The sequence below is a fragment of the Nannospalax galili genome, unplaced genomic scaffold (genome assembly GCF_000622305.1).
Source record: "Nannospalax galili isolate Female #2095 unplaced genomic scaffold, S.galili_v1.0 scaffold1448, whole genome shotgun sequence".
Taxonomy (NCBI): Eukaryota; Metazoa; Chordata; class Mammalia; order Rodentia; family Spalacidae; genus Nannospalax; species Nannospalax galili.
The window spans coordinates 61,195-85,434 of record NW_008358646.1 but is presented as its reverse complement, the minus strand read 5'-3'; the positions used below and the strand labels follow the sequence as shown (position 1 = coordinate 85,434).

General features: G+C 43.1%; 1 protein-coding gene across 1 annotated transcript in view; it reads right to left on the bottom strand.

Moving 5' to 3' along the window:
• LOC103724817 (fatty aldehyde dehydrogenase) overlaps window positions 1–18,612 on the bottom strand; it is a 28,041-nt gene extending 9,429 nt beyond the window's left edge. The window contains exons 1-7 of the mRNA XM_029558095.1: window positions 18,281–18,612; window positions 14,282–14,513; window positions 13,465–13,550; window positions 10,445–10,653; window positions 7,718–7,835; window positions 5,777–5,918; window positions 1,030–1,196 (exon numbers count right to left, since the gene is read on the bottom strand). Of these exons, the coding sequence (XP_029413955.1) occupies window positions 1,030–1,196; window positions 5,777–5,918; window positions 7,718–7,835; window positions 10,445–10,653; window positions 13,465–13,550; window positions 14,282–14,513; window positions 18,281–18,433 (1,107 nt within the window). The 5' untranslated portion in view covers window positions 18,434–18,612. The remainder of the gene's footprint in view (window positions 1–1,029; window positions 1,197–5,776; window positions 5,919–7,717; window positions 7,836–10,444; window positions 10,654–13,464; window positions 13,551–14,281; window positions 14,514–18,280) is intronic.
• Between the last annotated feature and the right edge of the window lie 5,628 nt (window positions 18,613–24,240).

Here is a 24,240-nt window from a genome sequence, read left to right as displayed (position 1 = left end):
CAGGTAACACTGTAGGGAAGAGCTCTCCACCCAGCTACAAGCTGCCAGTAGACTTCAGGGTTCCTAGTATAATCTGTGGTCATTTTAAAAACAGACCACTGTTCTGTTTATGCAAGTTTATCTTTTCAAGTACCTGTAGCTGTCAGAACCTCACCAGAACTGACAGCTCTAGAAACTGCCACATGACCACCAGCCCTCACCACCAAAAACTCTGCAGATCACATGTGGCCAATGAACTCATGCTGACTGGTCCTCTCCTCCACTTCCTTTTTTTTTTTTTAATTTTATTTTTTAATCTTTTTGAGACACGGTCTCCCTGTAGCCCCAGCTGTCCTGGAACTCACTATGTAGACCAGGCTGGCCTTGAACTCACAGAGATCCACCTGCCTCTGCCTCCCAAGTGCTGGGATTAAAGGCATGCACCACCACACCTAGCTCCCCTTCCATTTTTTTCAGAAGGATCCTAAACTGACATGTCTACATGGAAGCCACCCTCTGCTAAAAGCTGCCAGTTAGCTAGTAACATGAATGACGGTGCCATGCAGAAAGTGGCAGAGCCATTCTGTTTAGTGATATGATTTTACAATTCTAACAAGAACAAAAAATAACATAATTTGGGAACCTGAAATCCAAATTCCCACAAACATTTATATGATAGTGCCAGAGGTCTCTGTTTTCCCCAGCTTCACCTGAGTGGCTGTGAATGCCATTTGAGTCACTGGGGAGGCTCTTCCACAGCAATGCTCTATGGATTCACATCACAGAAAGGACTGCTTACTGGTACGTGGACGTTTTCTAATTATACAAGAGGTGTTTGTGAGTCAAAAGCCTTGTGACAGTCACCCCTGTGGATTCAGATCTAATTCTGTAGAGTAAGGGAAAAGGGCATAGTGATAACCCAGGGACCCATTACCTATGACAGCAAGCTATGAAGACAGTCCTCCAGTGAACTTTGATATACAAATAAACCATTTATGTTTGATAGCAAGCTAGAAATCTGAAGAGTGAGTTGTTCTCTACAAAGTTTACCTTATTGTTACGAGAAAATACATAGAGAGCCAGGGGCTTCTCACGATCATTTATGAAATTTATGGCTTCATCTACATTTTTCACAGGTACTATTGGAAGAATTGGTCCAAAAATTTCTTCTTGCATCACCTTAGTTTTAGGATCAACATCAGTAAGTACGGTTGGAGATTAATGGATGGATAGATAGATAGAAAGAAAGAAAGAAAGAAAGAAAGAAAGAAAGAAAGAAAGAAAGAAAGAAGAAAATGATAAAGTTGAAGATAAAAATGCAAAATTCTCATCTTCTGTTTGTTTCACAGGGTCAACTATCCATTTCTTTCCCTCTCCCATTCAAGGTATTATTGGTTTTTGTTATTATTTTTAAAGTCCTCTTACAATGCACCAGATCCAAGTTTGAGTCCCAACAACAACAAAAAGCTGCTTCCTAAATCTACTGTCTAGCTCAGGGGAAAGCCCTAATTAGAGCAGATTAGTCATGACAGCCCTTCCTTCTTGTAACTGATTGACCTAGAAATGGGTCAGGTTGCCAGCCAGAAGATAGGAAGAACAGTAAACGGAATTGACTGGAGTTTTTTGATGGTATTACTAAACCACTGAATTATCCAACCCAGCAACACTCTTGTAAATTTCTCATCATTTAAATCTTCTAAAGGTTTTATAAACCTTTTTTTTTTAGTAATAGCTGATAAGAAAGGATAAGTACATTAATTTGGTGTAGTTTTTTGCCCACCAAGTGACTTTGCATTTCTTATTTTATATGTTATTTTTGGAAATTTTGTTTAAAATTCAAACTAAGGGCCAATGACATGGTCAGTGGATAATGGTGCTTGCCACCAAGCCTCTCAACCTGATTTCAACCCCAGAACCTCCATGGTAGGAGAAAACTGACTCCTAGAAGTTGTCCTCTGACTGCAACATGCATACCATAGCACATATGTCACACACTCACACACACACACACACACACATGTGGAGAGCCACAGCCTCCGCCGCCATTACAAGATGGCGCCGGTATCCGGACCTTCTTAACAGTAAACATCCTGCTGCGCCCATAAGGGGCGTGCACAAGAGCCTGCTCTCCCTCGCCTCCTCCTGTGGCGTGATCTCCAGCAACCAATCCGCTTCTTATACGTCATAGATGGGACCTTTAGACTATATAAGCAACCGCTCTCCCGCTTCTCGGCGTCTTCGGTCTTTAAGCTTCTAAGAGTGTAAGATGCGCATACAATAAACTGCTGCAGAAGGATCCTGACTGGTCCTCCCGCGTCGTTCTTGCCGGCGAGGCGGAAAGCGGGCGGGGACACACACACACACACACACATGGGGAGAGCCACAGCCTCCGCCGCCATTACCAGATGGCGCCGGTATCCGGACCTTCTTAACAGTAAACATCCTGCTGCGCCCATAAGGGGCGTGCACAAGAGCCTGCTCTCCCTCGCCTCCTCCTGTGGCGTGATCTCCAGCAACCAATCCGCTTCTTATACGTCATAGATGGGACCTTTAGACTATATAAGCAACCGCTCTCCCGCTTCTCGGCGTCTTCGGTCTTTAAGCTTCTAAGAGTGTAAGATGCGCATACAATAAACTGCTGCAGAAGGATCCTGACTGGTCCTCCCGCGTCGTTCTTGCCGGCGAGGCGGAAAGCGGGCGGGGACACACACACACACACACACATGGGGAGAGCCACAGCCTCCGCCGCCATTACCAGATGGCGCCGGTATCCGGACCTTCTTAACAGTAAACATCCTGCTGCGCCCATAAGGGGCGTGCACAAGAGCCTGCTCTCCCTCGCCTCCTCCTGTGGCGTGATCTCCAGCAACCAATCCGCTTCTTATACGTCATAGATGGGACCTTTAGACTATATAAGCAACCGCTCTCCCGCTTCTCGGCGTCTTCGGTCTTTAAGCTTCTAAGAGTGTAAGATGCGCATACAATAAACTGCTGCAGAAGGATCCTGACTGGTCCTCCCGCGTCGTTCTTGCCGGCGAGGCGGAAAGCGGGCGGGGACACACACACACACACACACATGGGGAGAGCCACAGCCTCCGCCGCCATTACCAGATGGCGCCGGTATCCGGACCTTCTTAACAGTAAACATCCTGCTGCGCCCATAAGGGGCGTGCACAAGAGCCTGCTCTCCCTCGCCTCCTCCTGTGGCGTGATCTCCAGCAACCAATCCGCTTCTTATACGTCATAGATGGGACCTTTAGACTATATAAGCAACCGCTCTCCCGCTTCTCGGCGTCTTCGGTCTTTAAGCTTCTAAGAGTGTAAGATGCGCATACAATAAACTGCTGCAGAAGGATCCTGACTGGTCCTCCCGCGTCGTTCTTGCCGGCGAGGCGGAAAGCGGGCGGGGACACACACACACACACACACATGGGGAGAGCCACAGCCTCCGCCGCCATTACCAGATGGCGCCGGTATCCGGACCTTCTTAACAGTAAACATCCTGCTGCGCCCATAAGGGGCGTGCACAAGAGCCTGCTCTCCCTCGCCTCCTCCTGTGGCGTGATCTCCAGCAACCAATCCGCTTCTTATACGTCATAGATGGGACCTTTAGACTATATAAGCAACCGCTCTCCCGCTTCTCGGCGTCTTCGGTCTTTAAGCTTCTAAGAGTGTAAGATGCGCATACAATAAACTGCTGCAGAAGGATCCTGACTGGTCCTCCCGCGTCGTTCTTGCCGGCGAGGCGGAAAGCGGGCGGGGACACACACACACACACACACATGGGGAGAGCCACAGCCTCCGCCGCCATTACCAGATGGCGCCGGTATCCGGACCTTCTTAACAGTAAACATCCTGCTGCGCCCATAAGGGGCGTGCACAAGAGCCTGCTCTCCCTCGCCTCCTCCTGTGGCGTGATCTCCAGCAACCAATCCGCTTCTTATACGTCATAGATGGGACCTTTAGACTATATAAGCAACCGCTCTCCCGCTTCTCGGCGTCTTCGGTCTTTAAGCTTCTAAGAGTGTAAGATGCGCATACAATAAACTGCTGCAGAAGGATCCTGACTGGTCCTCCCGCGTCGTTCTTGCCGGCGAGGCGGAAAGCGGGCGGGGACACACACACACACACACACATGGGGAGAGCCACAGCCTCCGCCGCCATTACCAGATGGCGCCGGTATCCGGACCTTCTTAACAGTAAACATCCTGCTGCGCCCATAAGGGGCGTGCACAAGAGCCTGCTCTCCCTCGCCTCCTCCTGTGGCGTGATCTCCAGCAACCAATCCGCTTCTTATACGTCATAGATGGGACCTTTAGACTATATAAGCAACCGCTCTCCCGCTTCTCGGCGTCTTCGGTCTTTAAGCTTCTAAGAGTGTAAGATGCGCATACAATAAACTGCTGCAGAAGGATCCTGACTTGTCCTCCCGCGTCGTTCTTGCCGGCGAGACGGAAAGCGGTCGGGGACACACACACACACACACACACACACACAAAGAATAAAAAATTAAAATAAATAAATTCAAAGTCACATGGGCTAGGGATGTAGCTCGTGGTAGAGTGCTTGCCAAGCATGCTTACAGCCTGGGGTCCCATATTTAAAAAATTCAGGGGCTGGAGAGATGGCTCAGTGGTTAAGAGTACTGACTGCTCTTGCAGAAGACTCGGGTTCAATTCCCAGTACCCACGTGGCGGCTACGAACTGTCCTTAACTCCAGTTCCAGGGGAATCCGAAACCCTCTTCTGACCTCTGTGGCATTGCACAACATGGGTGCACTCACTTACATGCAGGCAATACACTCATACACATAAAATAAAAATAATAATAATTGGGGCTGGAGAGATGGTTCAGTGGTTAAGAACGCTGGTTGTTCTTACAGAAGACCCGGGTTTGAATCCCAGCACCCACATGGCAGCTAACAACTGTCCGTAACTCCAGTTCCTAGGGATCTGACAGCGTCTTCTGTCCTCTGAGGGCATTGCATGACACAGGTGCACTTGCCTATATGCAGGCAATACAGGCATACACATAAACTAAAAATAATAAAATAAAAAAAAATAATAATAATAAATTCAAAGTAAGGCCGGGCATGGTAGCACACACCTTTAATCCCAGCACACAAGAGGCAGAGGCAGGCCGATCTCTGTGGGGTCAAGGCCAACCCGGGCCACCTACTGAGGTTGAGGACAGCCGGGGGCACAGGGAGGACCCGGCCCAAAAAAAAAAAAAAAAAAAGTCAAAGTCAAAATACACAAAAGAAGGTAAACAAGCAATAAGGTTAAACATGACAATGTGACAGATCAAAACACTAGTTCTACAAGAGTTCTGACATTATCTAATTGTGGAATTATAAGCTACTTTTCCATTCAGGTACAGAGATAATTATGTAAAATTCCATTCTGCTTCTCATGGTTTTCAAAGAAAAAAATTAGTATGTGTATAAATACAAAAAAAAATTGGGGCTGGAGAGATGGCCCATATGGCAGCTAACAACCATTTATAACTCCAGATCCAGGGGCTCTGACATCATCTTCTGACCTCCTTGGGCACTGCATGACATGGGTACACTTACATACATGTAGGCAATACACTTATACATATAAAAATAATCAATAAAAATATTTTTTAAAAAACTAATGCAATACAGGTGGTATTATAAAACATGAATACATACATCTGTTTAAAATAGGTTTTAAGAAAGCACACTAGAAAGCAGTATTTATAGTTTATGTAGGATCAGTGTTGGTAAAAACTGCTAAATTGCTATCTTATAGAAAAAGGCAAATTCCATTACCTATATAGCATGTGGCTTCATCGGTCTCCCCACCAAAAGCTATTTTTTGTCCTTCAAGCAAACTGTGTATTCTCTTAAAGTGACGAAGATTGATGATCCTTTCATAATCAGGAGAAGCTTTTATGTTTTCCCCATAAAAATCCTATTAAAAACAACAAGAGTTGTCACAAAGGCTTATACTTAAATTTCTTTAATAAGTTCAAAATCAAATTGACCTGATTTATATCCTCACAGAATCTAGCACCCACTCTTTAAATAATTTAATAATAGTAAAGTAGCAACTTCAGCTCTGAGGTGAGTCAAGGGCAAGAAAATCTATCATTTTCTAGAGTTTCAAGTTCCTACAGATCTGTCACTGTCTCCTCACAGCCCTTCCTGGGGGAAGTAGGAGGTGTCAGGGGAGATGCCTTGTTCAGTATCAGGGTCAGCGTTTGTTTGCACATCAGATGGTCTCTCCCTGAAGTAAGGTGGCAGTCATAGCATGGACTCTTTGGTCTGCAAACCTTAAAATATTGACTATCACCTAGCCCTTTATCAAAGAAGTTTGCCAGTTCTACTTTGATGGTTTGTCTTCTCTGGACTGGTATTTTCACCAGTCACAGATACAATGAAACTACTCAAAATATCAAAATACAGCCTAAATAAACAAAGGAAAGCAACCTGAAAAAGCATACAACCAATATTTATAATGCACCGCCCCCACAAAACTACTGAATTGCTGAATCACGTCACAGCCTTGTAAAAGCTCTGAATTTAATCTCCAATCAAAATGAGCATTATTCACCAATTCTCCACTAGAGCAACTCTCAAGGTCTGGGTCCAGGCAGCTTGTTAAATGAATGTTCTTTGTCCAAGTCCAGGGCCACTAACATAGCTGTTTCTAGGCTGACTGAATGACACAAAATCACAAAGGGGTTGGGGTGGGGGAGACCATCTCAATCACAGTCTTAAAGATAAAGATTAGAATCTTATTTTTAAATGGCTCCCTAATGATTCAATCATGTAGCTTGGTCGAGAACTCCTATGAGTTAAATTCCTCAAAGGTAGGAAGAAAGACTCTTAACCTTTTGAAACTGACTTTATCACCATATTCAATTAAGTACTTTTCTAATTCTCAACTATGCACAATCTCACAGGTATCTTTACCTACTTTCTTGTCCATCCCACACCCAGATCTGGACAACCTTCATGTTCTCCTTGTCTGGATCAATCCTTAGTCTCACCACTAATGATCATTCCCACCTCACCCTAACTTCCTGGTCTAGTTTTCATTCTCTGTTCATACATCACTCTTTGGTACCCTTCACCCTTCCTTCTGCTGCTCAACTAACATGGGTCAAGTTGTTCCAATAATTTCTTTTATCAAGGTGTCTTAGCAACCTCTTCCTACCACTGAACTCAGTGACCCTGATCATGCCATTCCTCTCTAACAACTGAAATTCTACATCTCCTTCAAGTCTTAGCTTAGTTACTAGAACATGGGCCTTCATTATTTTATGTACCCTAAAAGATAGCTAACTCTCTATAAGGTACACTGTAAGTAGGTATTTATGTCACCCTTTCAAACTCCTAGCAATTCCCGCCCCCCCCCCCACACATGATAACTGATATCCTTAATCGGCAGGACTAATATACCAAAGGGTCTCTTCAAGTAATTTAACAAAGTTCTCTGAAAATCATAGATACCATTATTTAACTTTTTAAGTGTATGCCTTAACCAATAATCAACAGATCAATTAAATAATTTAAGTGTATTTGAATCAACTTGGCCTTGTCCATAAACAATGCTCAGAGCATTTTTCAATTAGAAAGTTAATTCCATCACACATGCTACTGCAGTTTTCCCGGGGCTGAGGGAGAAGGGAATGGAGACACTGTCTGAAAATAGCTGATTTGACTATTTTATTGAAATCAGTGAGATCAGAAATGCAGAACACAGACCTTGACTGTTTCCTTAATCTTCTGTACAATTTGATCCTGGAGGGAGGCTTCACAGAGAACGTAGTCAGGAGCAATACAGGTTTGACCACAATTCATGTACTTTCCCCAGGTTATGCGTCTAGGGGAAATAAAACCTAGAATGGCTATACAATCCAATCACTTTTTCATTGGTTATATACTTTTGTGTTTTTTAAATGTTTCTCAACTACATTAGTTACTTTACATACTGCTAAGACAAAACACCACACAAAAGCAATTTAACACTAGAAGAGTTTATTCTGGCTCACAGCAGAGGGTACACTCCACTCCAGCAGGGATGCCATGGCAACAGGACCTTGAGGCAGCTGGTCACATTGCATCCACTGTCAGGAAGCAGAGAGCTACGAACACTTGTACTCAACCCCATTCCTCCTTTTCATTAAGTCCAGGACCCAGCCCATGGAATGCTATTGCCCAGACTTAGGGTGGGTCTTCCCACCTCAATTAACCTAATCTAGATAATCCCTCACAGAGAAGCCAAGAGATTTCTTTTCATAGTTATTCTAAATCTCATCTAGGTGATATGAGTAACCATCTTCATATACTTGCTAACTGATTTAAAAAAAACTGAAATGGCAAAACTAACTCTATTTTGTTCCAGCTGACTTTTGCTTTACCCTGTAAGGTTTTTGCCCAGCCATTTCCACTGCAGCCAGCCAAGTAGAAGATCTCATGCAGGTAGTTTCAGGGAGTACACGGTTTCTATAATACCAGAAAACTTACAAGTTGCCAGGTAGCCTCCCTCCCAGCTATACCTGAATCTCTATGGAGCCCATTGTTTCTGCATTCTGAGAAACTTGTCTTTTCCAAATCAAAATTTTTTGTTAACTGAAAACCTCTTTGTTAACTGACCTGCCCCTGCTCTGGTGTAACTATGGTGATCTGATGTAACTATGGTTATTGGCTTTGCCCTTGGCATGATGTAATTGTGGTTTTAAGCTTTATAAATCCTGCCCTGCTTCTCCTTGGGGTCAAGAGTTCTTTTGGACAATAACCCCCTCCCTAACTGCTGGCTACTAATAAAGAACTCCTAATTCGACCATTACTATGTGGCGTTCCTCTGTACATCTTGCTTAGTATTACAAAAACAAATAAAATCTCTAATCTGTAAATCAAGTTATAACTCAGAATGTATTTCAGATTGGTTTTAGACCTTTTTTTATATATGTGTGTGTACATTTGCCATGGTGTACATGTAGAGGTCAGAGGGACAACTTTTTGGGAACTTGTTCTTTCTGCCTTGTTGAGGCAAGATCTCATTGTTTCTGCGATACTCAAGGCCTCCCATCTGGGTTATTTCTTTTTTACATGGGCTCTCAGTATCAAACTCAGATTGTCAGGTTTGTGAGACAAGTGTCTTTACCCACTGAACCATTTCACTGGCCCTTAGAATGCAGTTTCAACTGAGGTAAAATATTCTAAGTAGCAAGAAAGTTCTCAAACTCAGTTTGGCAAATAGAACCTGACAAGCTATAAAGACACTGCTTGAAGGAAAAAGACAACAGCCTTGTTCCCTCTTATCCAGCCCAAAGGCCACCCTGGGTGACTTGAGCTCAGATCAGACTCCACCTCTCCACTGGCTTTAGATGCTGCTGGGAAGACATGCAGGAATAAAATGGGGCATACCCAGTATCCTCCACTACACCCCTCTTTGTGGACCCTTCCCCTCCTTTGGTAGGGAAAACCCCTTCCTAGTATGGAAAAGCCCACAACCTCAATATTCATCAAGGGTCTCTTTCTCTGGCAGTTATGCTCCATTTAGGAAGCCAACATGGAACCCTGGCCTAATTAATCCCATCTACTCCTTGGCTCCACATCTCTGAAGGGGAAAGAAAGCCACATCACCCAGAGCACACAGGTAGTTACTTTTTTGTTTTGCCACTTGCTGGTAGCTAAGCCTAAATTAGTAGACAGAATCTGAAACCTTTTACTTTTCCAGTTCCTAGTTGTAAGGTACTATTCAAGTTAAAAAATGAATAAAACTAGTTTTTGTCAACAAAGGATCTCAGCTAAGAGATAAACATAACACCTTTTCAACTGGGAATTTAAATACTTTTATTAGTACACATAATACTATGGATTATCTACTTCACTGATGAACAGAACATTAAACTTCTTATTTATTTATTTTTTTGGTCTTTTTGAGACAGGGTCCCTGTAGACCCAGCTGGCCTGGAACTTGATATGTAGCCCAGGCTGGCCTTGAACTCACAGAAATTCACCTGCCTCTCTGCCTCTCAAGTGCTGGGATTAAAGGTGTGTGCTACCACACCCGGCTATTGAAGTATCTTGCCAAGGCTTAAAGTGGAGCATAGTTTTAACAGGATTAAAGCCCTGGATTCGATGCTCAACACTGGGGGGAAAACAAACAAACAAACAAACAAACAAATGAGGCAACTCTGAGTAAAACTTCTTGCCAGGTTTATCCATAATCTTGAGAATACAAAGAACATTTCTGAAATTCCTAAGGACAATCATGTGCTATCAGGACCTATACACCACTCCTTATTTCAAGCTATGGCACCAGAAGACAGTCTGAAAGACATCTGTTACTCCTGAGCACATCAACCGTTTAGTGGTCTAATGTGTCTTGGAGCCATAAGTCATGAGGTTCAAGTCTAAAGGAAATCAACCTATCAAGAAAAGATTCTACTGTGCTGGGAAAACCTCAAAAAACCAAAGTCTCACCTGCAAGCAACGTCCAGGTCACAATCTTTATCAATGTAACATGGACTTTTCCCTCCCAGTTCCAGTGTCACAGGGGTCAGATGCTTGGCAGCAGCTTCCATGACAATTTTTCCAACTGCAGTGTTTCCTGTATAGAGAATGTGATCAAATCGCTGCTTCAGAAGTTCTGTGGTTTCTTCAACACCACCATTAATAACAGCATACAGGTCCTTAAAGAAAGAGAAACAAATTCTTGCACTGTCAAATTAATCTTATTGCCTAACATCAGCAATTTTTCAACATAAATCTGTAGCATTCAGTAAAACTAAGAGATCAAGATCATTTCCTAAAAAGGGCAGATCAGGGAGGTGATTAAAGACAAACAAAAGACATGGGGTCTGATGGGCTCTGGAAACCATCACCTATTTGAAATTAAGAGTCTAATACTTTCTATGAGGTTGGCAATAAAATGAGCGCAAATGGTTGGATTTGACCAGAGAAATGTGAGATGGGAGGGTATTGTGCTGAAGCTGACTGGTGAGAGACCATTGCCGTGTTTGAACTCTGAAAGCATGACTGACCACATGTGCAAGGCTTCCAGTAGCCAAGAGTGTCTCTGATGGCAGAACCAGACAGGCATGTATGCAGATGCTGGTCCTGAAGTGCAGTGTCTCTTATGTCTAGATTGGATTTTTTAAAATTATGTGTTATTTATATTGTTGTGTGAACATTTGCTCTGTACCTTGCAAACAGGCTATATTTTGTTGCCAATTGTTTCCTGAGCTCCTGCAGAGAAATGTCCTTGGTCTGCTTACCCTTTGTTCCTGAACACCAGCTTAGAGCACCCCATCCCTGTGACTAAAACCTTGGAAGTTAAGAGACTCAGTGCCCTTGTTCTATGGAACAGGGAGCCTCCTCATCCCCCAACTTTCTTTAATATTAAATTGTCTTGTGCATAATATTTTATTCTTGGATACCACGCAATCCCTCTCTGTGTCTACCACTACCCAGCCATGACACAAGACACAGCAGCTAAGGAATTTTTCTGGTGAAAAAGTCAACAACCACAGGACAGGTCCTAGTTGTGCGGGCTTTATAGTTTGTGTTTGTTTGTGTGTGTGTGTGTGTGTGTGTGTGTGTGTGTGTGTGTGTGTATGTGTGTAGTACTGGGGATACAGCCCATGGCCCTGCACACCCTAGGCTAGTATTCTACTTACCACCTGAGTTTGGCAAGCCCTGTAGTTCCAAGTCTTAATCTAAAGGTTGACTCTCTACATAAGGCAAAGCAGGGCTAAGACCAAGGTACAGAACAAGTCCATATCTGCTGAATGAACAGTATACACAGCTGAGGGCACTCACTTTTGAAATATATCTAGATTGATTCTGGGCTCTGCCCCTCATTAGCATCTGTGACTTTAAGCAAGCTACTGAACATTATGAGCAGTCTGAGCTTGTTAGTGGGAGAAGTCACATAGCTTCTGTGGAATAAGCCATTATATGCACTATGCTGTTAGTAGGAAAGTATTATGAGAGAAAACACTTGGAACATAACAGCATGGAAAAGTAATGACTGAGAACAAAAGATGAGGAGATGTTTGAAAGTTCTAAGTTTAAGTGTGAGTTAGCTTGCCGACCTCATATCTTTTGCTCACTGAAAGGCTAATTTGTTCTTATTCACTTTAAAGTTCAACTGCCCAATATGTTTTAAGTTTTAATTTTTCTATGCCTTAATCTTCAGGTAAATTCATTAATCACCCCACCAAGCTAAATGAAGCAGGTGTATTATCACCTTCCCCATATGGAATTTACTCCTGGTGAGGGGCAAAGCAAGAGCTCAATCCTCTATCTTCTCACTGTCTTCCATGTCATCCTTCTAGACTGGACAACCAAGCTATTAGAACAACACTGTTCTACGAGCTACTATAACAGTGATAAGACAATACAGAGAGAAAAATTATTCCAAAGAGCATGACTTGGCCCCAAGTCTCAAATTAATGAGCATAATACAAGTAGGATATTTTGAAGTTGCCTTTGACGAAAGCTAAATGACTCTCCCCTGCAACAGCTGCATATGGACCTCAGCAGTCACAGCGTCACCATAAACTCCTTCTGTAGGAGGACACAAGAACTAAATCAGATACAGATCATTTACCACAAAGCTGGGGAAATCACCTTCCCCACTCAGCCTTTGATAACCTTTTTTTTTCTTTTGGTCTTTTTGAGACAGTGTCTCCCTGTAGCCCTAGCTGTCCTGGAACTCACTATGTAGATCAGGCTGACCTTGAACTCACAGAGATCTGCCTGCCTCTACTGCCAGAGTGCTGGGATTAAAGGCATGTGCCACCATACCCAGCAGCCTTTGATACTCTTAAATGCCTGCACTTTTAACTCAAAGTGAGGATCTACCTGCTAGTTCAGGAAATCACATTCTTTTCTGTAGTTTTGAGGCCACAAACATGCCCCCCACCTTTTTTTTTTTGGTCTTTTTGACACAGGGTCTCCCTGTAGCTCCAGCTGTCCTGGAACTCACTATGTAGACCAGGCTGGCCTTGAACTCACAGAGATCTGCCTGCTTCTGCCTCCCGAATGCTAGGATTAAAGGCGTGTGCCACCATGCCCGGCAAACACGCCCTTTTTAAAAGCATATGTATTCATGTACTAACACAGTATGAAATTCTGTAAGGACAAAAGAGATGGTAATAAAAACATTCTAGCACTCAGCACTGTACCAGCCCTTCATTAACTATTTCATTAAATGAATACATCTAAAATTCTATGTTCCAAAATGCCAAATGGCAGAAAACGATATATAAATATCAGGATAGTTATAAAGTCATGGGCCTAAACATATTATGTAACCAAAGCTGCTGGGTTAGTCCACAGCATACTTTGGAACTTAACTTCTTTTATTAAACCAGTTGTTGGAGGCTTAAAGAAACCGTACAGATCCCCAGCCAGCAGTGACAAGCACTAGAATGAGAATCAAAGGTGTGTTTTCCACAATAAACAGGTATGTTGAAGATAGAGCAAGATAGTCTTACCTGGTCTACATATTGAGGGAGGAGCTTAGCCAAGAGCTTGGCTGTATTTTCACTTAGTTCTGAAGGTTTGACAATCACAGCATTTCCTAAACAAAGGAAAAAGGAGAACAACATCATCTAATACTTGAACTTAAACAGCTACCAAAATGATATTTATGTAGGGAATACTGGCTGGTTCAATTATTTCTACAGCTCTTAAATCTGTTCTGCCTCATCTCATTTCTCTTTCTTTTCATGAACTTCTCCTTCCCAGGTGCTAAGTTCTCAGTATCTCCAGGTCATAGAAAACAGGTTCTATCACACTCCCCCAACTTTTTATCACTTTCTTCCCAGTTCTACCTTGGGTCTCTGCCCTAGTAAGCTAAGTAAACAGGCGATGTCAACATAAGCTGTTGGTCTAGAGCTTCCATAAGAAATCACTCTGTTTGTGATTTGCTATACACCCAAGCTAGCATTACACCCAACACCTTTATTTGAATGAAGAAACTCATTAGGCAACATCAAATGGTTTGTCTAAAGCTGGAGCCAACAACTAAAACCATGTTAGAACATGGATGCCTAACTTCACATTCTTGGGACTACGGACACAGATGCCTTTTGTGCTCACAGATTCATTCCCTAGGTACTTCAATAGTCATGTAAAACTTCTCAGCAGCGCATGTGCACACACACACAGAGACACACAAGAAGTCTCAATACATTGCTAGTGTTAACAAAGGCAAACCAAAGCAAATGTATTTAACTAGCCACTATCTTGAACTTAAAACCAGTATGACAGAACCCTCTTAAAAGATATACAGATAAACTGGCACCAGACCTGCAGCGATAGCTCCCACCAGTGGCTGCATTGTAAGAACGAAAGGATAGTTCCAAGCTCCAATAATCAGTACAACTCCCAAAGGCTCTGGTTGAACATAGACCTCATCCATCATGGTAAGAAGGTTCTTCTTTGCTGGTTTAGCAGAAGCCAAGTCAGAAAGATTCCTCAGCATAAAATCAATTTCCCCAAGTATACTAATGATTTCATGACTGTACGCATTGAGTGCACTCTGGAAAAGAAAGTTACAGGTATTCTTACACAGCAAACATGATTCACTCAGCCTAGGATGTCAAACCAGGGCAAGTACCTGCAGTGACACTTGGCATATTAGACTCCCCTGGTTTGCTATCAGATGTTTTTCACCCCCCCACCCAGCTCTAAAAGGCATTCATGTCAATACACTTGTTATCTTCCTCTCTAATATATTCAATTCCTGTAAATCCTCCTGTCCTGATCCAAGCCCTTTAAAAGTAGGCTTAAGCATTATCTCTTTCAGCAACACTTCCCTGATTAATAACAGCCTGCCTTGATCACACTTTAGGTACCTGTGGTGGTTTGAATGAAAAATGTCCCCCATAGGCTCCAAGTATTTGGACATTCTGTCCCCAGATGATAGTGCTGTTTTGGGAGGTTTTAGAAGGTGTGGCTATCCTGGAGGAAGCACATCACTGGGGGTGGGCTTAGAGAGTTCTTAAGCCTTGCCAGATCTCCAGTGGCCCTCTTGCTTCCTGTGCCTGTGTGATGATGTGAGAGCTTAGCTTCTGCTGTTCCTGCTCCAGCCACCTCCAGCCACCATACCTCCCTGCCAAGATGGACTGTAATTCCCCTGGAATGGTAAGCTCAAATAAAGTCTTCCTTCTATAAGTTGCTCGGGTCAGAGTTTCTATCACAGCCACAGAAAAGTGGCTAATACAGTAACTGGTACCAGAGAGTGGGCTGTTGACTGTGAAGAACCTGACCATGTGGGGTTTTGGAGGAATGTGGAAGATTTTTCAAGTTTGGGCTAGAAAAGTGGTTGATTGCTGTAGGCCATTCTAGTAAACACCTGGAAGAAAGCAGTGCTGAGAACAACGTAGTTCCAGAGGGAAATAAGGACTTAAGTAGCACTTGGGATATTTTGACAAAGTCTGACTGGAGTCTGCCCTAGACCAAAAAGCCTGCCTGAGGCTAAGTTGAAAAGTAATGGGCTAATTTCTTTGGCAGAAGAAATTTCAAGACAGCCTAATGTAGGAATGGTGGCATAGCTATTAATGGTGAATATTATACAGATCTACAGTGAAAGAGAGCAAATGGGGCAAAAAGAAATACAGTTTGGATTGAAAAAGAGCGCTAGGAAGATTAATGTTGGAGCCCTGACACGTGATGGAGAGGATGCCACTGATAAGAAGATTAAAGTGATTAAGAAGATTAAAGTAATTGTGGAGGGGCCTAGAGAGTCAAACTTAAACAATGGAGAGAATGCCTCCAGGGCAAGACCACACCCAGTTAAGCCTCCAACTTGTGAAAGGAAAATGCCAAAGGGAGGACTGAAGAGAAAAGCTAAAATGGATAAAGCGGGCTGGAGTCCATCCCAAACTTGCAGTCAAACTTGGCAGTGTCGATCACCTGGTGCTGGCTTTAGAGGCATGAAAGATGGAAGAGTGAAGGGGTCATCAATTTTTCCTCCAAGGTTTCAGAGAGCTTCAGAGACCAGGCAGCATGAAGCAGGGATTTCTCTGCATAAAGAAGGCCCTGATAGGCCATTACGGGAAGCTGTGAAGGTAAAGCCTGATTGGCAATGGAGACCCCAAGAAGTTTGATGCCAGAACTGTGAGGCATCTGCCAAGAAGACATGCATACAGGGAGTGGGTACCAGCACAAGAGAGAGATGTGCGTTGCACACAGCAAAGCTAGAGAGGCTGAGCCATCTAAGACATTTGGAAGTAAAGTCCCAGAAATTGGACATGGAGCTACTGGATTTGGTGTTTGCCCTGCTGGTTTTCGGTCTTGTTTTGGTTCAGTATTTCCTTACTATGCCTCCATTCCTCCCTTTTGGAATAGTAATGTGTATTCGGTTCCACTGTATGTTGGTAGTATGTAATTTGTCTTTTGATTTTACAAAGGCTTACAGTGAAGATATTTACCTGAGTCCACTTTGGACTATGGACTTATGAATAGTATTGAGACTGATAATGACTATGGGAACTTTTAAAGTTGGAGTAAATGCATTTTGGATTTTATATGGTCATGAGCCTATGGGAGCCAGGGGGTAGAATGTGGTGGTTTGAATGAACATGTCCCCCATAGGCTCCAAGTATTTAGACATTTTGTCCCCAGATGATGGCACTGTTTTGGGAGGTTTTAGAAGGTGTGGCTATCCTGGAGGAAGCACATCACTGGGGATGGGCTTACAGAGTTCTTAAGTCTTGCCAGATCTCCAGTTGCCCTCTTGCTTCCTGTGCCTGCATGATGATGTGAGAGCTTTGCTTCTGCTGCTCCTGCTCTAGCCACCTCCAGCCAGGACGGACTGTAATTCCCCTGGAACCATAAGCTCAAATAAACTCTTCCTTCTATAAATTGCTTGGGTCAGTGTTTCTATCACAACAGAAAAGTGACCAATACAGTACCACTGCAATTATGCTTTTGACTCACATCTTAATATTTCATCTTTAACACACAGGTTTAGAATTATATTCACATTTTATCTGCATATGTCCTATTTTCCAACCAAGTTTAAAATTCTTGCAGGCAGATAACTTACTGTATTTCTTTAGCAATCATATATATATATATATATCACATGTATAATTTAGTAATCATAAACACATATATAAAATACCTGATGTTTGGGGCTGGAGAGATGACTCAATGGTTAACAGCACTGGATGCTCTTGCAGAGGACCCAGGTTTGGTTTCCAGTACCCACATAGTGGCTAACAACTGTCTGAAACTCCAGTTCCAGGTTCAATGCCCTCTTCCCACCTCTGGAGGTATTGCACACAGACACATAAAATAAAATTTAATGCCTTTAATCCCAGCACTTGGGAGACAGAGGCAGGTGGATCTCTGTGAGTTTGAGGTCAGCCTGGTCTACATAGTGAGTTCCGGGTCAGCTGTGGCTACAGGGAGACCCTGTCTCAAAAAGACCAAAAAATAAATAAATAAACAAATAAATTTTAAACATTTAATCTGATGCTTGCAGATGAATAATTCATAGGACTTTAAAAATATTTTTTATTTTATCTTGTTTACTTAGTATCACAAGCCCTAGTCACCAAAAGTACTTAAAGAAAATTTTATAGTTATTACTACAGTTACTGTTACCACTTTTGTTTGTTTTTGAGACAGTGTCTCCCTATTAGCCCCAGGTGGCCTGGAACTAGCCGCGCAGACCAGACTGGCCTCGCAGACCAGACTGGCCTTTATCTCATAGAAATTCACCTGCCTCTGCCTCCCAGGTGCTGGGATTAAAAAGGAGTATCTGGCTTGTAGCCACTTTGAAATAGTCTTTGACCAGGGAGGGGAAGAGTTATAAATCCAGTGGAAGGCCTTGCTATGCCTGACATACACATAAAAAGTGGAGGAAAAAAAGAAAAAAAAATACAGAAAAGAATATAGTTATACCTTAACCACTACTTAAAACCTTGCCATTCAAAGCAAAGAGGCGGCCCTCGTTAGAAACTTGGAATCCCAGACTGACTGAAGCAGGATTTGTATTTTTTAACAAGGTCCCCAGGTGATGGCCAGTGCAACCTTAGTGTGTAAGGAACACATACCTAATACACAAAGTCAGAAAGGAAAATTTAGGCGAGAAAACACCCCCCCCCCAAAGAAACCATAACAAAAGTTAAGGTGCAGAAGTGGGCTAGAAGAGGAACTACAGGGGCCAAGAAAAGCACGCACTTCCCACGTGAGTTGGAAGTCGGCAGGAATCTTGCTTCCTTTTGGGGGCTGGAAAAGAAAGCCTCCACAAAGGAGGAACAGCTTCCGCGCGCCCCTCCCACCTGACGCGCCCACCTTGCTCAGGTCCGCGGCGAGGGCTTCCACGATGTCCTTCTCCCGCTCCTGCACCATCCTACACAGGCCCTCGAGCTGCTGCTGCCGGAACCGCAGGGGTCGCGAGCGGCCAGAGCGGAACGCCTGGCGGAGCCGCTGGACTTGACGCTCCATGGCGGGATCCGAGACGCGCCGCGGCGGAAGGAGGCAAGTGCGCGTGCGGGAGGGCCGGGCGCGGCCTCGAGTGCACCGGGCTGCCGGCAGTGAGCGTCCCTTAGACAAGGTTCCCCTCACGGTCCCACCCGCCGATTGGTGGACGCTGGCCTTCGGAGCAGGACTAGTCCACCAGATCCTGACTAACCGGCAGGGCGTACCCCATTGGCCCGGCCGCCGCACGTGACCCTGAGGCCTCGCCCACTCCCTGACCCCTAGTTGGGGCGTGGGGAAGGCTCGGTCGCGAGTGCGCTGGGCGGTTCTCACCTGGGCTGTGGGGTGTTGGGAGCTGCGTGGGCTGGCGGCGGGGTTTCCCCGGGCTTGGGGAAAAACCCGAGCACTGCAGTGTGCACAGGAGCGTTCTCATCGCATTCTCATGACTGCGTAACCATCTAATCTGTTCCTTTTTCTGGCCGAAAGGTCTAGAGAAGGCGCCCGGGTTTTCCTCCCAACTTCCGCTCCAGCGGGAAGGGAGACCTCAGGTCTAATCTTGCGTTGCTCAGCAACTGTGGTCACTCGGCTGGTCCTCGTCTGGAAACCCTCTTCCATTCTCCTGCTCTCCTGTTTAACGCACTTGGTTCCGCCAGGTTTCCTTCGCTGGATTTTTCTCTCCTTTCTAAACTCTGAAGTGCTTAAGGGCCTGCAGCTAAGTCCTTGGCAACCTTCTTACACTCACTCATTAAATGGTCAGGGACTGCTCTCATCCCAACCTTTCCTCTGGATTCACAAGGACATATTTACATGTTATTCTCCATTTTGATTTATTATAGGCACTTACAGTTACCCTCGGGAGAACTTTTGATTTATTCTCCCCCAAACAATGCAAGTCTCCTCCATCCAGCATGCATTCCCTGTCTTAATAAATGGGACTATCCTGTATCTGATTTATTCAGGCCAGAGTTCTTAGAATAATCCTTGACTCTTTACTTACCTTCATACTGTATATTGAATCCAGCAACATTCACTCTAGTTCAAACTGTAATATGTATCTACTATATATAGCAATGGCATCCTCATGGTCTCCCTGCTTGTACCCACGACTCTGGAGATTATGACTGTGTTAGTTCTTAGCATTTTATACTTTTTACCTCAGAAGCCCATAGTAGGATTCCCATTAACTTCTGCCAGTAAGGATTACCAGTAGAACAGCCAAGAATCAGAAGGCAAGAGGAGAACACTAACATGTTTCTTCATGGATTCAGTAGTGTGGCAGGTGCTGACATTTCTATAGTGGAAGTGGAGATGAGATTACCCATGACTCTAGGAATTCCTTGGACAAGGTGGCCCCTCTAGTAGAGGATGACAGTGCTAGCATCTCCAATGGCACAGGGGTGGATAGTGACCCCATGAGTTCCAGCCAAGAGTCTTTTGAGCCCCTTCTGATTGCTGATCCCTTTCTTGTTGACGGTTACACTTGAAATTCCTTCTGTATGAAGTAACTGTTTTGCTTTCCTGACTAGACCCTGGTTGATATGCTTTACTGTTGCCTGTTCTTCATCTAGCTGAAACTGATCTCTTCAGAGTGTAGGCTCTCCTTATTAGTCCCTTGCTCAGAAAACTTTACAACAGGTTCCTGAGAATACAGTTCAAAACCCACAGTATCCTCTATGAGCCCTGGATGGCCTAGCCTCTGGGTGTGCCTCTTGTAGGATTTTCCCACTTAGTGAGTTCTAGCCAAAGTGACTTCCTTACTGTTCACCACACATTCTCCATCCCATGGCTTTTTGGCACTCTGTATCCTTTGCCTGGACTGGCCAGCTAACTCTCAATCTTGTGGCTTTCACAATAGCATGTGACTTGAGGATTCTTTGAGGAGATTCTTGATGAAACAAAACAAGTGGCAAGACCAGTTGTCACCTCTGCTTCCTGCTAAGACAAAACAGAAGTAAAGAACAAAACATTGTAATGTGAAGATACCATGGTTAAAAGTTGGTGAGAAGACCTAGGAGGAGTGCAGGCTTCTAACATTACGGGGAACATTGGTAGCCTCTACACATACCAAGTCATTAAATCATGTCCACAAGTAACTGATAATTGCCTGTGCATAACAAGCCAACTATCTAAGGTCAAAATCTAGAACTGTGTAGCAATGTTTAAATTAGCTCAAAGTTCACCACTGGAGTATGTTTAGTTATCTTTTTTGATCTGTTCTGAAGCTGACCAACTGAAAACTCTGAGTTAACAAACATTGTGCAAGTGAAAAGTACATAATATAAATTGAAGTAAGTATTGTGAACGTTAAGAAATTTAAATAATAGAATCCCAGTGTAAACAGAATAGGAATCCATATTGTATGAGAGGCAATGAGCGCTTCACCTCCTAAGGATAAGCTGTGAGGGTTTCTTAAAGTTTGAATTGTCGCCTCTCATTATTGTGCTGGATGTGGTGGCACATGCCTTTAATCCCAGCACTCAGGAAGCAGGGGCAGGCATATCTCTGTTTGAGGCCAGCTTAGTGTACATAGTTCTAGGCCAGCTAGGCCTACAAGGGGACCCTGTCTCAAAAAACAAAACAACAAAACAATGTATTTGTGATTCTAATGCATAATCACTGAGAGTCTGACTTTGCCAACTCTTGACTATTCTCTTTATTAGGAGGAGAAATCAAGTAATAGTACATTGTTGGGCATATTTAAAAAGCACAACTACATGCTTTAATAAAACAAGATGTTGGAACCAGAGAGAAGACAGAATTCTTTAGACTCCCAACTGAAACATTTTCTTTTCTAGTCTTTGAATAGGATATATTCATTGATTTAAGCAACTAAGGACCAATGAAATAGTTTTTTCAAGATACATGGTAACTCTCCACAAGCTGCTTTATGGAAAGGCAGCCAACTATGGTGATTTTAGGAAGCCTGCCCATGAGCCTAATAAGTGCCCTAATAAGAGTATATTTAATAACAAGCTGGAAGCTTAAAGTACATCTCTGTACTTTAGTGGGTCAGTACATTTCTAAATCATAGGGACCAAAAGTTTGAACTGTCACCTGTCATTGAAATGAACTTATTATAATGAGAAAATTACCAGATTTCAGACCCTCAGTTTAATGCTACTGTGAGGTGGGAGGCATTAAAACATCTTAAAACTTGATATAATGTTTGAGTGCTGTGTGATAGTAATTAAACAATTCAAATTTGACAATTTCTAAGCAGCAAATATACTCCTTCCAGAGAGGCAAAAATAATCAGCAAATCATATCTCACTTTCTAGAAAATGAAATTAGAGGCAGAAAGACAAGAAGTCCTGGGCACAAAGGCACATACAACCTTCAGCCCCCTAAGGGTAAAAGAAGTGTCTTCTTTCACCCTTGCCTTTGAAAAATTTCTCTGTCAGCAACTGAGGAGATGGAAGACATTGTATGGGGTGTATCTTTTGTAATGAATATTGTATTTGGTTAGTTATTAAGCATATACAAATTATTACAAAGCTAACCCATCAAATATTAGCCTTGATATAACTGTTTGTGTCTACATACCAGTAATGGCCAGAAAAGAACACACTTGGAGAAACTAGAGAAAAACAAGAAAAGTGCCTTATTCAAAAAAGTTATTCAGGTGCATAATTTTCACAATCTCTTGGGAGACTGAAACATAATCTTTGCAAAGAGCAAGGAAAACCCAGAGGAAGATTATGAGATTAAAGAACAGATAAGGAGAGGGAAAAGAGGTAATTACAACTAGGAAAGAAGTGGAAAAGAATAGCTTAACAGAGCTGAATGTCAAAGGAGAACAAAAGATAAATAAGACATATAAAAAGGGACATTTAACAAAATCACTTAAGGGATAGAGTGATGGCTCAGTGGTTAAGAGCACTGAGTATACTGACAGAGGACCTGGGGTCAATTCTCAGCACCCACACGGCAGCTAACAATCATCCATAACTCCAGTTCCAGGGAATCTGACACCCTCTGTGGTTTCTGTGGGCATTGTATACACGTGGTGCACTACATATGTGCAGGCAAAATACACACATAAAATAAAAATAAATAATTTTTAAAAAATAGCTTAAATTGAAAACCAGACAAGTATTGTGTGGTGCCATTTACATGCTGTCATAAAGAAAGAAAGTAGAAGTGGCTGCCAGGGGCTGGAAATACAGGAGGAATGTGAGTAGGGTTAGGAGTAAGGAGTTACTGTTTCATGAGTTCAGAGTTGCCACTTGAGATAATTAAAAGTTCTGGAGGCAGATAGCAGTGATGGCTACACAGCAATGCAAATGCACTAAATGCTGCTGAATTTTATACTTACAATGGTTAAAACGGTAATTTTCATTTTTTAAAAATTATTTATTTTTATGTGTATGAGTGTTATGCTTACATGTGTGTACATGCACCTGTGTCACGTAGTGCCCATGGAGGACAGACGAGGGCATCAGATCCCCTGGAACTAGGTTATGGATGGTTGTTAGCCACCATGTGGGTGCTGGGATTCGAACCCACATCTTCTGCAAAAACTCTTAACCAATGAGCCATCTCTACAACCCAAAGAGATGGAAATTTTTTTCCTAAAGTCAGGACGAAGATAAGAGTGTTTGCTTTTGCTGTTTCTGCTTAGCATAGTATTGGCAGTAAAGACAGAGCAATTAGGCAGAAAAATAAGATCCTCTAAATTAAATCAGAATAGGTAAAATGATGTTAATATTGGCCAATTCCAGCAGGCCAGCTTCTTAGGAAATGGATGCTTCTCGACCTTCATGTTCACATATTTGATGAAATGTCAACTTCTGAACAAGCATGTTTAATTGTTATCCTCATAAACCTTTTTAAAAACTATTTTTATTGATCCTTTGAGAATTTCATACAATGTATTTTGGTAATATTCAGACCTCTTCTCCCAGTTCCACATCCACCTTATTACCCCATCCCTGACTTAATGTCCTCTATTATTATTTTTCATTTTTTAAAGGCGTATCAGGCCTAAAGTATGTTCTCCAAATGATCTTGGGTATGGGTCCATCCCTTAGAGTCTGATCAACCTATCAGGTATCACACTCTTAAAGAAAACTGACTCCTCCTCTCCCAGAAGCTATCAGTTGCCAATAGGTCCTCAGCTGGGGTTGGGGCTTCTTGACCACTTCCCTAGCCATGCTAGGTTTTTGTCTGGCTTGGACTTTCACAGGTTTTATTAAAGGGTTCACTAACACTGTGGGTTCATGTGTGCAACTAGACCGTGGTGTCCAGACTATAATACATTCCTTTCTATTTACCTCCTCTGGCTCTTACAGTCATTCTGCCCCCTCTTCCACAATGATCCCTGAGCCTTGGGAAGAAGGGTGTGATACAGGTACTCTATTTAGAGCTGAGCACTCATCAGTCTTTTATTCTCTGCACATGCACATTGACCAGCTGTGGGTCTCTGTGTTAATCACCCTTTGCTGTGAGAAGATACTTTTCTAGTGAGGGTTGAGAGATGCACTAATCTATGGGTATAACAATAAGTCATTAGGAGTCACTTTAATACTGTCTATATTTGGCAGAATAGTTACAGTAGGTTCTCTCCTATGGCCTGTGACCTGACAGGTTCTTGACCCTGGTAGCAGCATCAGGTATGGATTCCATCTGTGAAGCAGTCCTTAAATATAAGCAGAAGGTGGTTGGTTACTCCCATAACATTCATGCCACTATTGCACCAGTGGGTATAGTTGTTACTGTAGTCCAAGGGATTTTAAGCTAGACAAGGATGATGATTATTTTTCTCTTCTGGTAGTATGCATAGCACCTTCCAGCACTACAAAAGCTAGCCAGTAGAGATGGAGTTTTATGGGACT